The sequence below is a fragment of the Chlorocebus sabaeus genome, chromosome 12 (assembly GCF_047675955.1).
Source record: "Chlorocebus sabaeus isolate Y175 chromosome 12, mChlSab1.0.hap1, whole genome shotgun sequence".
In the NCBI taxonomy this organism is placed as follows: domain Eukaryota; kingdom Metazoa; phylum Chordata; class Mammalia; order Primates; family Cercopithecidae; genus Chlorocebus; species Chlorocebus sabaeus.
In genome coordinates this window covers 92,070,029-92,084,063 of record NC_132915.1, presented here as the reverse complement: position 1 = coordinate 92,084,063, position 14,035 = coordinate 92,070,029, and the positions used below count along the sequence as shown (strand labels likewise).

At 42.2% G+C, this 14,035-nt stretch overlaps 1 protein-coding gene across 3 annotated transcripts in view; it reads left to right on the top strand.

The window, feature by feature from the left end:
- TTLL11 (tubulin tyrosine ligase like 11) overlaps positions 1 to 14,035 on the top strand; it is a 281,019-nt gene that overhangs the window by 117,977 nt on the left and 149,007 nt on the right. For 2 of the 3 annotated variants that reach the window (XM_007968180.3, XM_073021894.1), the window contains 2 exons: positions 6,271 to 6,366; positions 7,130 to 7,245. In XM_007968180.3, coding sequence (XP_007966371.3) covers positions 6,271 to 6,366; positions 7,130 to 7,245 — 212 coding nt within the window. Of the gene's footprint in view, positions 1 to 6,270; positions 6,367 to 7,129; positions 7,246 to 14,035 lie in introns of those variants that run through there. The other variant, XM_037984655.2, reaches the window with a different exon arrangement.

Below are 14,035 nucleotides of genomic sequence, written 5' to 3'. Positions count from 1 at the left end.
TCCCACGTAGCCTCCATGGCTTTAAGCACCAGTTCTGTGCTATTGGTGCCCACAGCTGTATTTCCAATCCTGACCTTTCGTTGAGCTCCAGACTGGTATATCCCAGTGCCCACTTTAATTTTCTACTTGGATAGTTAATAGCCATCAAACACTGAACATGTCCAAAGTCAAGCTCTTGACTTCCCTCCCAAACCTACTCTCTATTGTCTTTACTGTTTCAGTAAACGAGTGCCATTCAGTCAGTCACTCAGTCCAAAAGCCTGAGACATCCTTCTTTTCTCTGTTTCCCTCCTTCATACATCCAATCCATAAGCAACTCTTACAAATATCCTTTAAAATATTCCCAGATGCAACCACTTCTAACCAACTCCACTGTTGCCATCCCAGTCTAGGCAGCCATCACCTCACACTTGAATGGCTGCCATAGCCACCTTTGCTGCCTATAGCCTATTTTTCTCACTGTAGCCAAGGAGATGCTTTGAAATGCAAGCTGGATTCAGTTACTTTCCTCACTAAAACCCTCCAATGGCTTTTTCATTGCACTTACAATCCTGGCTCCTCCTCATGGTCTACAAGATGCAGTACCATCTGCCCCATGTCTATCTGACCTCATCTTCTGCCCCTCTCCCTCTCGCTCTCTCATTGCTGTTCTTCAGAAGTGGCCTTTGTTCTTGCTGTTCCCTCTGCCTGGACTGCTCTTCCCCAGCTATTCAAACATGACTTATTCTTTTTATTTTTTTGAGATGGAGTTTCACTCTTGTTGACACAGGCTGGAGTGCAATGGCACCATCTCAGCTCACTGCAACCTCCGTTTCCTGGGTTCAAGCGATTCTCCTCCCTCAGCCTCCCAAGTAGCTGGGATTACAGCTACCTGCCACCATGCCCACCTAATTTTTAAAAATATTAATAGAGACAGGGTTTCACCATGTTGGTGAGGCTGGTCTCGAACTCCTGACCTCGAGTGATCCACCCACCTCGGCCTCCCAAAGTGCTGGGATTACAGGTGTGAGCCATCGTGCCCAGCCCAAAAATGACTTATTCTCTCACTTTATTCAGCCCCTGTCCATAAGTCACCTCCCTGAGACTTTTGCTTCTGGTGATGAGGGAGTAACAAAGACTAAATGTAACCTTCTGCAAACAACTAGACTATCAGAAATATATATGAATACGTACATGAAAGAACCATTTTCAGACTTTGGACCACAGATAGCTCAGCACTGTGATCTCTGAGAAAAGGGGGAAAAAACCAAGGTGAGTCTTATGGTTGCCTGAGCTTTTCATCTGGGGGCAATTTTTGGAATATGGACACAGAGGAGGTGAACCTAAACAGCATCCGGTGACCTCACTGAGTTGAGGAGATGAAGATTGAAGTTTGGGAAGCCTAAGGTGGCTGGAAGTTGTGGGGCAGAATTATAGAAAGGAAGGAGCTAAGCAGGAAAAGAGCTCCAGAAAGCTTCATGGGATCTCAGTGGGTCTCTGCTGAGTCCTAGGCTGTGCATGCATGGAGGGTTAATCCACAAAACTGGACAAAGAATAATTGGGGGACTGATAAGCTGAACCATTTCCAGGGCTCACACAGGGCAGAGAGGCATTCTAGCACTGAAAAGTCGGAGTGAAGAGTCTTTGGTGATGGCTGGGAGCATGCAATGGAGTCTCCAAAGAAGTTCTGCCTTAATGGGGAGGGTTAAATCTTCCCTGGGATGAAGATTACTCTAGATCCATCCTATTCACCATAAGCAAAAGGCTTTGAAGGCATCAGTCTGATTTGCAAATAACTGACTGCCAAAACAAAGCCCAGCACTTTAAAAGGAAGACAAAGTCCAGACTCTCAGCATTGAAATATCACAATGTCCGGCATTCAATTATAAAAAATCTCTAAACATTCCACAAAACAGGAAAAGGTAACCTTTACCAATGGGGAAATCATTTAAGAGAAACAGATCCAAAAATATCAGAAATGATGAAACTAGCAGGAAAAGGATACTAAAACAGCTGTTATAACTATATATAGAAATTTTAAGGAACATATGAGCTTAGTGAAGAGAGAAATGGAAGCTAGTGAAAAGAGCCAAATGAAACTTCTATAACAGAAAATATAATCTCTGAGGTGAAAATATCACTGGATGTGATTAACAGCAAATTAGACGCTGAAGTAGAAATCATCAGTGAACTTGAAGACATAGCAATAGAATGTGTCCAAAAATAGAGAAAAATGACAAGGAAAAAAAGAACAGACTCTCAGTGGACTATGATCCAACATCAGGTGGTCTAACGTGTGTAAATTGAAGTCCCAGGGCAGAAGAGAGAGGGAATATAAAAAAACTTTTGAAGAAATAATGGCCAAAATTTTCCAAATTTGAAAAAAGACTATCAACCCACCATCTAAGAAGCTCAAGACATTCCAAGTAAAATACACACACACACTCCTCCCCACATTATAATCACACTATTGGAAAATCAGTGATGATCAGAAAATCTTAAAAGCAGTCAGAAAGAAAAGATACACTATGTTCAGAAGAACAAAGAATAACCACAATGTTCCCATCAGAAACTGTTCTGGCCAGAGACAATGGAATGACAAGTGTCTCCTCTTTAAAAAGGCCCCCCTGGCTCTCCTAGGTGGATCACCAAATGCTCCCCTCCACCCACTGTATCACACTCTGTGCTCTTACCTCGCTCTCATTATTGACTTGCTTGTGGTATCTCTTCCCTCTAAAACGTAAGCTACAAGGGGGTAGGAGTTTTGTCTTATCACTGCTTTATGCTCAGTGCCAAGAACAGTGCCTGGTATCTAGTAGTGCCCAATAAATAATTGACAAAGTAAGTAATGCCTTCAGGCAGAAAAGTATGAGGGCAGAGAGCAGTAAAGCATCCTTGAACTACTAATGTTTCAGCACAACGAGAGCCCAAGATGTGTAGTAGTAGCAAGTGGGAGGAGACAAAGCTGGAGTGTTGACAGATGTCAGGCCATAGAGCAATTTGTAGGACATGCTGTGGGACTTGTGCTTCATTTTGTAGACAGGGATTTTACGCAGAGGAGTGTTAATAGTCTATTTGCACTTCAGAAAAATGGCTCTGGCAGCCCCTTGTGTCAGATGAATTAGAGGGGCGAGTTTGAGAGCAGAGGAAAGGCGAGAGATGGCACAGACTTGCGGAGAGTAGAAGCAGAGGGAATGGGCCAGGTCTAGAAAGTTTTTTAGAAGGTAGAGTATGCAGGTGTTAGTGACCAGCTGGTTGTAAGGGATGAAGAGGAAAGTTTTCACTTGTGTGATTGGGTGGATAAGGAATACAGAAAGCAAAGGAGATTTTAGAAAAATACAGTGTATTCGTTACCTATTGCTGTGTAGCAAATTACCCCAAACCTTAGGAGCTTAAAACAACAAATATCCACTGTCTTGCAGTATACGTGGGTCAGGAATTTATGCTTAGCTGATTGCTTTTGGCTCAAAGTCTCTCGCAAGGCTGCAACCCACATGTTGGCCAGGACTGCAGTCACCTCAGAACTTAACTGGGGAAAACTCCTCCTCCAAGCCCACTCCCATGGCTATTGGCAGGTCTCAGGTACCCCCTGACTGTTGGCTGGAGAAATCAGTACCTTGTCACCTGGGCGTCTCCATGGGACAGCTCACGACAATATGGCAACTGGCCTCCCTCCGAGTGAGTGAGCAAGAGCCACAGTCTTTTTATAACCCAATATTAGAGGAGACATTTCATCATTTCTGCCCTATTCTATCTGTTAGAAACAATTCACTGGGTGAGGTCACACCCCAGTGTGTGTGAGGGGGGATTACACAAAAGGAATGAATACCAGGAGGTAGGGATCATTGGGACCATCTTAGAAAGAGTTGACCACAGAGTGCATTTGGATACACTGGACATAGCTAGCTATTGTTATCCTGATTTTTCAAATGAGATCATGGAGGCTCAGAGTGGCAAGGCACCTTACCTAGAGTCGTCTAGCTAGTGTAAGGGACTGAGCTGGGATTCTGACTCCAAAGCATTCCTGTACAAGATCCAGCATATTCAAAAACATGCACTCAAGTTTAGGTTCTGGAAAATATCATGCCACTGGTGGGTAGAGATCAAGAGGCCTGATGAGGCTTTACCACCCCTGCTCCAGCTCCCAGCATTCCCAGCTTTACATTCATGAAACCACTGGGCATTGAACTGGGAAGAGTCCACCAGGCTGAGAAAGTACAAAATATACCAAAAAATAAGAGTTGATGACTAAGGATGATAAACGTCGTCACCACAGCCTGCTGCTCTCTGTAGCCTCACCAACATCACATGTCTCAGACCAGGACTGAAGTTAGACTGATGATGTCACCAGAGTCTCTAAAAGGGCTCATCACTCACATCCACTTGTCATGTATTATTAAGCAGATCTATAATACATGTAACATTTTCTACTGAATTTCCATTTCTTTCTTTTCATGACCAAGGAAAGAAAAATAGAGTGAGGATGACTTTTCCCAACTTTTCATCCTTATTGCCCTTCACTGAAAAATAACTTCATCTTGAATCACCTCCCAAAAATGGTCATTCAGGCTCTAATTTCATTAATAAGGATGGAGCTACAGTTTAATAATTATCATTTAACTAATGCATATTCTATATAGACAAGTAAATGGATTTCCCTCATCTTTCCTCCTTAAATCCACAGAGAAGGGGAATCTACAACCCTATCTTTTTCTTTTTTCTCTTTATTCTCCACATTACTTTTTGAGACTTGGGGTTCTATTAATTATGTTAGAAATTTTCTGCATTATCACTTCTGTAGCGATAACGAGAGTCCTCCGGAGAATCGAAAGTCCTTGTCGTCTAAATCAGAATCTCATTAGGGGCAGCGATCTCAAGGATGTGCAAAAGTTATCCAGATGAAGAGTTTTTTTAGGCAGAGAACAAAATGCTCATGAGTGGCTGGCGCCGATTGTAGGGCCTGTAAGGAATGGAAAGAAACCTGAGTGACTGGAAGACAAAGCTTCACCCAAGGCAGAGTGCTGGATGTAAGAGCAGGCGTGAAGCAAACGGTGTTGGAGAACTCCAACTGTGCAGGGCCCTGTGCTTAGAAGGGCTCTGAGCTTGATTTAACGTGCTGTGTTGTCACATCCCTATTGTGAAACTGTTCGTCCTTTTTGAACAGAGGGCCTTGCATTTTCATGTTACACTAGGCCACATAAATTGTGTAGTCAGTCCTGCTTGGGCGTGAAAGCCAGCTCTGTCATTGATTAACTAGCTAGGCGGTCTCTGGGAAATCCACTGGCCTTCCTGAGATTCAGTTTCTGCTTCTGTAAAGTGGAGCACACAATCCTTTCTTCAAATACACTGTCATGAGGATTCAATGAGACTATGAATAATCAGTGCTTTGTATAGTAATGGGTGCCTGGTAGGTGCCTAATCAATATTCCTGTCTTCTTAACTAAGAGAGTGTATCTGAATCACCTGGGGAATTTGCTTTTTTCCAAAATACATTAACCTGGGTTCTGCTCTGAGCACTTCTGACTCTGTGGGGATGTGGTGGGGTTTTTTTGTTTGTTTATTTTTTGAGAGAGTCTTGCTCTGTCACCCAGGTTGGAGTGCAGTGGCACCATCTTGGCTCACTGCAACCTCCACCTCTTGGGTTCAAGCAGTTCTCCTGCTTCCGCCTTCCATGTAGCTGGGACTACAGGTTCACACCACGACACCCAGCTAATTTTTGTATTTTTAGTAGAAACGGTGTTTTGCCATGTTGGCGAGGCTGGTCTCAAACTCCTGACCTCAGGTGATCTGCCTGCCTCGGCCTCCCAAAGTGCTGGGATTACAGGCATGAGCCACCAAGCCTGGCTGATGTGGTGGTTTTGAACGAGGTCTTTATATGACACTGATGTATACCTCAGGTTTCCAAAAGCAGCCTTAGATTCTCAGAGAGCTAGCTAAGAAGCCAGAGAAAAGCAGAAGAAAAGGCAGAGGGAGAAATCGATGGACTACTACTCATCCTCAACATAAAAAACCTGTTAAAGAAGAAAGAGGTCATCAACTTAACAGCCCTTCAGATGACAAAGACAGTGCCGAAATGCACTGTGGGAACTCATCCTATTATCAAGGTTCCTATAAAATTTTCTGCTGCCCATTTGGTCTGACAAGTACCCCCAGAGGAAGAGGGGCTGTGGACAAGAGAAGCCAGGGTCAAGGCCAAGGTTGGGGACTGAGTTTGAACTTATTTTCAACTTAATGACCCTAATACCGTACTCAATAGAGACAGTAATTCTGAATTGTGTTTATCCTGCCCAGATTTTAGGCTTTGACATTCTTCTAATGAAAAATCTGAAGCCTATACTACTTGAAGTAAATGCAAATCCCAGTATGAGAATCGAACATGAGCATGAAGTAAGTATTTTGAGCATCTCATTGACTATGTTGCCATACAGCTGAATATTCCTATCCTCATGTTACTCACTTAACAAAACAAGATGGAACATTCTCAGATTTTCATAGCCAAATTCTATTCAAGTCAAATAATTTCAGTTTTGTTGCGTTCTGAACATAGACTATTAATACAAGACCTCTCTGACCTATGGTCACTTCCCAGCATGCCGTTTTTCCAATTTTTAAGGTTTGGAAACTTAGAAGCAGCTGAGCCTTCCCATCAATTTTGACATGAACTAATTAGTTAGCCTCAGGAGATGAACTAATTGAAATTCTATGAATATGATTTAGTCATGTTGACATACTTGAATCACTAAGATAAATAGTACATTTAGCAGTGGTTATATTTTTCTCCCTCTCCCCCAAAAAATTCATTTAAAAAACTGGAAGGAAATACAGCAGATATCAATATTGGGTTTAGGGGGGATTATTTGGATTATTTTAGTTTTCTTAACCCCTTTCTATATTTCTTAATTTTCTGCAGTGAGCATGTATAATTCTGATAATTAAAAGAACATGGTGCTATTTTTTCCTCTTCATGTATTTGGTTAATTTATAAAAGGAAATTGACATTCTTAAGGTAGTATAAAGGAAGTCTTTAAAAATTTTCTTCTATAGATTAGCATAAGCAAAATTTACCAGCATAACCCCTGGAGCTAGCTGGATAGCCACTTGGCACTGAATCACGGTCTCCACTGTGACACAGAATCCTTACCCATTCAAGCTTTCTCCAGGGGTGTTTGAAAATGTCCCCAGCCTCGTTGATGAAGAAGTGAAAGTGGCTGTGATCAGAGACACTCTGCGCCTCATGGACCCACTTAAGAAGAAAAGGGAGAACCAGTAAGTACTTTTTTATGTCGTTCATTTCTATCGACTCTGCCTCCTAACTCTGCTTCATATCCTAAGCAAGTAAGTTCTTGGAACCTGCTACCATTGTGAGTGAGATTTACATCTTAAACAATTCTAATAAAATATCTTCATTTTATAAATATCAGCCCCCAAGCAACCAGTGACTCAAATTGGGAGTAATCTGACAAATGGGCTTTTGTTGATGAATTTGTGAGTGTTATCCAAATCTGGAATATCTCTTCTAAGAAGCCATCTCCCTCAAGGTTAGGCCGCCCACTTGCCCGCCGTGTGCGCCTAGTGCTTCTCTGAAATCCTCAAGCGCAGAAAGAGTACAATAAAATGCACGAGAAGAGGGCCACAGGTAACTAGGACATGGTAAGAGTTGCTTCCTTTTTATTTTCTTCATGTTTACACTCTTGCAGTATAAACTTTCAGTTTCAAAATTGGCAAAGCCAATTTAATGACAGTTCTATGATATTTACAACACTTGTAATTCTGCTTCGTCCCCACCCACTCAGTGGTACCTTACATTGCATTGTTGGTGGATATATGTGCTCCACCCTCCCTCCATGGAATCACCCCAGAAATGAATGATATTTCACCTGAGTATGTTGTTCTGTTTTTACCAAATTCCAGGCTCTCACAAAGTAGGGGTTGAGTACATATCACTGTGTCAGTGTTTCAGGAAGAAAAATCAAAGGCATCTCAAATAGCACTTCTCACATCCCTAGACTAATCAGATTAACCCTAATGTGAGCAGACAAATAAAGCACTTGTCAATAATTGTTCAAGACTGGGAAGCATGCAGACTTCCCTAAGCAAGTGGTGTTTTGTGGGTTCCTCTACCAAGGTTTCTCACCACCTGGGCTCAAGCCCAAATATCACCCTATGGTCGTGCTGCTCACGCTTGGCTGCACGTTAGAACCCTCTGGGCAGCTTTCAGAAATACCAATACTAGAGTTTCCACTTCTAGAGGTGCTGATTTTAATTGGCCTGGGTGGAAGGTATGGCCACAGCAAGTTTCTATGTTCCCTAGGTGATTCTGCTGTGCAGCCAAGGCTGAGTGCCACTGCCCTGCAGAAAATATTACCCTGAAGAAGTATTGGTCACAGTCTGAGTCAGGCTGGATGGCGCCTGTCCGGCTGAGCCGGCTGAGTTCTTCTCCAGAGTGTTCTTGAGAACACTGTGAGGCACAGATTGCCATTGTTGGCAAGACTCGGCTGAGAATGTTTACCTGTAGTTTGTATGGGCCAATCCCACCAGGTGTGGCTTCTTCCACCGATCAGTGCTTCAAAGCTGTCCTCTCAGCAGCTCAGACCCGATGGCAGCCAAATAATGTGTTCACCAGTACGTATGCGTCTGCAGCTGCTTTCTTTAGCCATCTCAAAGGAAAAGCAATGGATTAATTGCAATTTGGTCAGAATAACTGCAATAAAACTCATTCCTCAAAAATCTATTCTCTAATAGTTATTGGACTCACCAGCAGATACTAGGTTCTGAGAAATTGTATGGTACTGTAAGGAGATTTGGGTAGTGATGTATGCCAGTATGGCATAGCAGTACAGTTTTTTTTGGATGACTTTGACACAACAGTGTTCTTTTTTTTTTTTTTTCTTTTTTATACTGGGATACATGTGCAGAACATATAGGTTTGTTACATAGGTATACACGTGCTATGGTGGTTTGCTGCACCCATCAACCCGTCATCTATGTTAAATATTTCTCCTAATGCTATCCCTCCCCGAATCCCCACCCCCCAACAGGCCTCAGTGTGTGATGTTCCCCTCCCTGTGCTCATGTATTCTCATTGTTCAATTTGCACTTATGAGTGAGAACATGCGGTGTTTGGTTTTCTGTTCTTGTGATAGTTTGCTAAGAATGATGATTTCCAGCTTCATCCATATTCCTGCAAAGGGTATGAACTCATCCTTTTTTATGGCTGCATAGTATTCCATGGTGTATATGTGCCACATTTTCTTTATCCAGTCTATCATTGATGGGCATTTGGGTTGGTTCCAAGTCTTTGCTATTGTGAACAGTGCTGCAATAAACATATGTGTGCATGTGTCTTTATAGTAGAATGATTTATAATCCTTTGGGTATATACCCAGTAATGGGATTGCTGGGCCAAATGGTATTTCTGGTTCTAGATCCTTGAGGAATCGCCACACTGTCTTCCACAATGGTTGAACTAATTTACACTCCTACCAACAGGGTAAAAGCGTTCCTATTTCTCCACATTCTCTCTAGCATCTGTTGTTTCCTGACTTTTTAATGATCGCCATTCTAACTGGCGTGAGATGGTATCTCATTGTGGTTTTGATTTGCATTTCTCTGATGACCAGTGATGATAACCTTTTTTTCCATATCTTTGTTGGCCGCATAAATGTCTTCTTTTGAGAAGTGTCTGTTCATATCCTTCGCCCACTTTTTGAGACACATCAGCATTCTTATTCCTTTATTGGGAACAAGAAGTTCAAGAGTCGTCGTATGGCCTGAGTCTTTTTAAGCTCTGCCACCTAAACATGAAGGGATAGAAGCATTCTACTATATTTTCATTAAATGACATTGAAACAAAATTAGTTTTTCTTGTTCTAGTTGCTTTTCTTTACCTGCACCAATTAATCCATAGGAGCTGCATTCTATGTGATCTATATGAGCTTCAGGCCTAAAATTTAATAATAATGGAGCATAGGACCATTGAGAAGGATAGGAAAGGCATTTTACAACTTATCAAGTCATAAATAGCAGCACCTCATTTTTAATTTAAAAAGCATTGACTTTTTTATTGATAGCCAGGAACAGTTAGAAGTTGAACCTGACTTTTATTCTAATATAAAACCCTTTCATCTCATCCTCTTCTTACCTATAATGTAAAGATATATGATAATAGCTCAATGCCATTTACTGATTTTTTTCTTAATTTCACTTTTTTTTTTTTTTTTTTTAAACTCAGCAAGGATTATCCATGAAAGTACTTTGTAATCCATAAAGTGTGTTTACATGTAAGGGATTATGATCATTTTGATAAATTTACCATGCGGAGGAAAAGCCTGAAATTATTCTCAACTCCTTTGTGTAGAAATGTTTCAGAATAAGTTGAAAAATTACCCTATTTATGCCACACAGTGTCGTAGTGCTGAATCCTGTGTCTAAATCTGAGACTGTGTCACTCCAACTGCATAAAATGATGTTGTATAGACTTCCAGGCTAGAAGCTACCTTTAGAAGCCAGGGTTTCTAGTGTTTGCACAGAATCTGACCTATTTTTTGGGGGAAAAAAAAAATGGAATCTCAGCCTTTCCCTTCAGCTCTTTAGCAAAAGAGGGTCCGAAGTGTCTGTCTGTCATTAGTTATTTCTTGAGAACAGTTTGTCAGCAAGACCGCTGAGGCAGGTTTTCACTTCCTCACACAGACTAAAGATAAAAAGTAGATACCCCAAACTCCTCATCTCCCCAGACTGCTCTGGACAGGTGAAGAGGAATCCTTAGAAGCAGCCCCAGACCGGTGTCCATGCATCACGCATTTCCTCGACCTCGGGGTCTTGTAGCCTGGGGTCAGTTTCTTGGTGGGACTGAAAGCAATCCTCAGGCAGTCTACCAGGGGAAGAACTTGACTCTGCTACATCCACCTTGGCATAGTTGAGAGTGCCTTCTATGGAGCTGAAAAACCTGAGATTCCAATCCTAACTCTGTCACTAACTGGTGGTGAGTCCTTGGAGATGTTGCATAGCTGAGTATCCTTTTCTATAAAATGGGGATAATGATGTTCAAATAAACAATGAGAGGCCGGGCACAGTGGCTCACACCTGTAATCCCAGCACTTTGGGAAGCCGAGGCAGGCGGATTACTTGAGGTCGGGAGTTCAAGACCAGCCTACTCAACATGGTGAAACCCCATCTCTACTAAAAATACACAAATCAGCTGGGCATGGTGGTGCATGCCTATAATACCAGCTACTTGAGAGACTGAGGCACAAGAATCGCTTGAACCCAGGAGGTGGAGGTTGCAGTGAGCCAAGATCGTGCCACTACACTCCAGCCTGGGTGACAGAGTGAGACTGTCTCAAAAAATAAATAAAAATAAAAATAAATAAGAAAAACTTTTAATGTATAGTAGGTGCTTGATAATGCTGAGTTTACCACTCAACAGCAGATCATGAGGTCAGGAGTTCGAGACCAGCCTGGCCAATACAGTGAAACCCTGTCTCTACTAAAAATACAAAAAATAAAAATAAAAAAAATTAATCAGGTGTGGTGGCGCATGCCTATAGTCCCAGCTACTCGGGAGGCTGAGGCAGAAGAATCGCTTGAACCCGGGAGGCAGAGGTGGCAGTGAGCCGAGATCACACCATTGCACTCCAGCCTGGCAGCAGAGCGAGACTCCGTCTTAAAAAAAAAAAAAAGAAAAGAAAAGAAAGAAAGTATCTACCGGACATGAAAGAAAAAAACAATGCTTAGTTATTATTCTCTTTCCTGGTATACTTAAAGTAGATTTTTTAGTTTAAAATCAATGATGTATCCTAAAAATGAAGCTGGTTGATGACTGTGGACTAGAATCGACATTGGAGCTGGTTGCCAATGGAAGGTTCTGTTTCCAGGTAGCAAGATGTCACTGGTTGATATTTATTTCATGTGTTAGGAGAAATTACCTTTGGCTCCTGAAGGAGGAGAGCCTCTGTCATATGTGAACTATTTTGGCTAAGGTAGCATTTTGTAATATCTAGTGACTTAGTTGATTTTCTTATGAGGGTTCTGTGGAGGCTCTGTAGGGACATGGGAAGCAGGAAGCTTATGGGGTGGGATTCTGGAAACATTATATAAATGGAGGTAAAATTCACATATGATACAATGAACCATTTAAAAGCACACAATTCAGTGGCATTTAGTATGTTCACAAAGCTGTGCAACCACCATCACTAGCTCCACGGTGTTTTGCCACTCCAAAAGGAAACCATCAATCACTCTCCATTCCCCCTCCCCCCAGTTCCCGGCAACCAACAGTCTGCTTTCTGTCTCTGTGGATTTAGCTGTTCTGGATATTTCATCTGAATAGAATAATACCCTATGCAGTCTTTTGTGATTGGCTTCTTTCACTTAGTATAATATTTTTGAAGTTCACCCTTGTTGTGGCATGTGTCAGTACTTCATTCCTTTTTGCGGCTGAATAATATTCCATGAGATGGATAGACCACATTTAGTATTCATTTGTCAGTTGATGGACATTTGGGTAGATGCCATCTCTTTTTCAACCAAAGAGATGCTACAATGATCTATTTCATATGTTGGCACTCTACATTAGATTTCTTTTGAAGAGAGGGGATCTTTTCTGCTATGAGAAGTTTTTAGAACCCCCATTTTCATCCAGCCTCCTCATTTATTGCTAAAAGCATAGACCTTAGAACTCATCATGCTGGTCAGTTCCCTGGTTCAAGAATCTCCCTCTGAAGCCGGGCACAGTGGCTCACGCCTGTAATCCCAGAACTTTGGGAGGCCGAGGCAGGTGGATCACGATGTCAGCAGTTCAAGACCGGTTTGGCCAACATGGTGAAACTCCGTGTCTACTAAAAGATACAAAAGTTAGCTGGGCCTGATGGCGGGTGCCTGTAATCCCAGCTAGTTGGGAGGCTGAGGCAAGAGAATTGCTTGAACCGGGGAGGCGGAGGTTGCAGTCAGCCAAAATCGAGCCACTGCACTCCAGCCTGGGTGAGAGGGCAAGACTCCGTCTCAAAAAAAAAAAAAAAAAAAGAAAGAAAAAAGAAAAAGAGAATCTCCCTCTGAAACATAACTGACAGAGGAGTGGCATATGTCCTGGCAAGACAACAGAGTTGGTATCAGTCAGGCCTGGGATAATGTCCTTAATCCCTGATCATTGCACCCTGAGCTTGGTGGTCAAGTCACTTTGGTCTGATCATGTCTGTAAAATGGGAATCCAGGTACCTCCTTGGATGGATTGTCATGGTCATGATATGAAATGACACGTGTGAGAAAGCCCCATGGGATCTGAGAGCATTAGACAACAGCTAGTTCTTAGAGTCACCGTCAATCAGGCTTTCCTTTAAAATCATGCTGATGGTGACAAATAAGTCATTAGCTCTTGAGGCAAGCTGTTTGAGTTGTGGACATAATGGTTCTGCCCCCCTGAATCATACACGGGGAAGCTATGCTGGAGGGAGGTATGAAACTTGCCCCAAGTCCTAAAGCTAGTGAGAAATAGACTGGAAACTGGGCCCTGGGCCTGACTCCTACACCAGTGTTCACTTGGCCATGAGGCTGTATTGGTCTCCAGTTTCCGTTTTCACATTCAAAGCTTAACTTTGAAGGTACAGGGAAAAAGTAAGAATAATCAATGGAAATTTTCCCCTTTCACTCAAGGTATGTGGGCAGCCTAAGTCTTTCTTTTTAAAACTTCTGTCAGAGGCAGAAGTAAATAAATTGCAATCTCAATTATTTTTAAAACAATGTGCTTATTCCATCAATTGATTAATTTTTGGCTCCCGAGGGACCCATTTTACTAGTATTGGGCTCCTTTTACTGAACATAGATATTTCAGGGAACTGGACTCCTTTCTCAAGAATCATAACCATTCAGGACCCCAGTGTAATATAAATGAAGACAGAGATAGGCTTGGAGAAATCGGAGGGAGTTTTATTGATATCACGATGCCACGCAATGCCTGGGAGCTGGGTTATGGACTGCTTTCCTTTTATTCAAAGGTATATATTTGGAACATGACTTATATAAGGTCCCGAAGCCCCTTTTTCCGCAGTAACATTTCACAGTC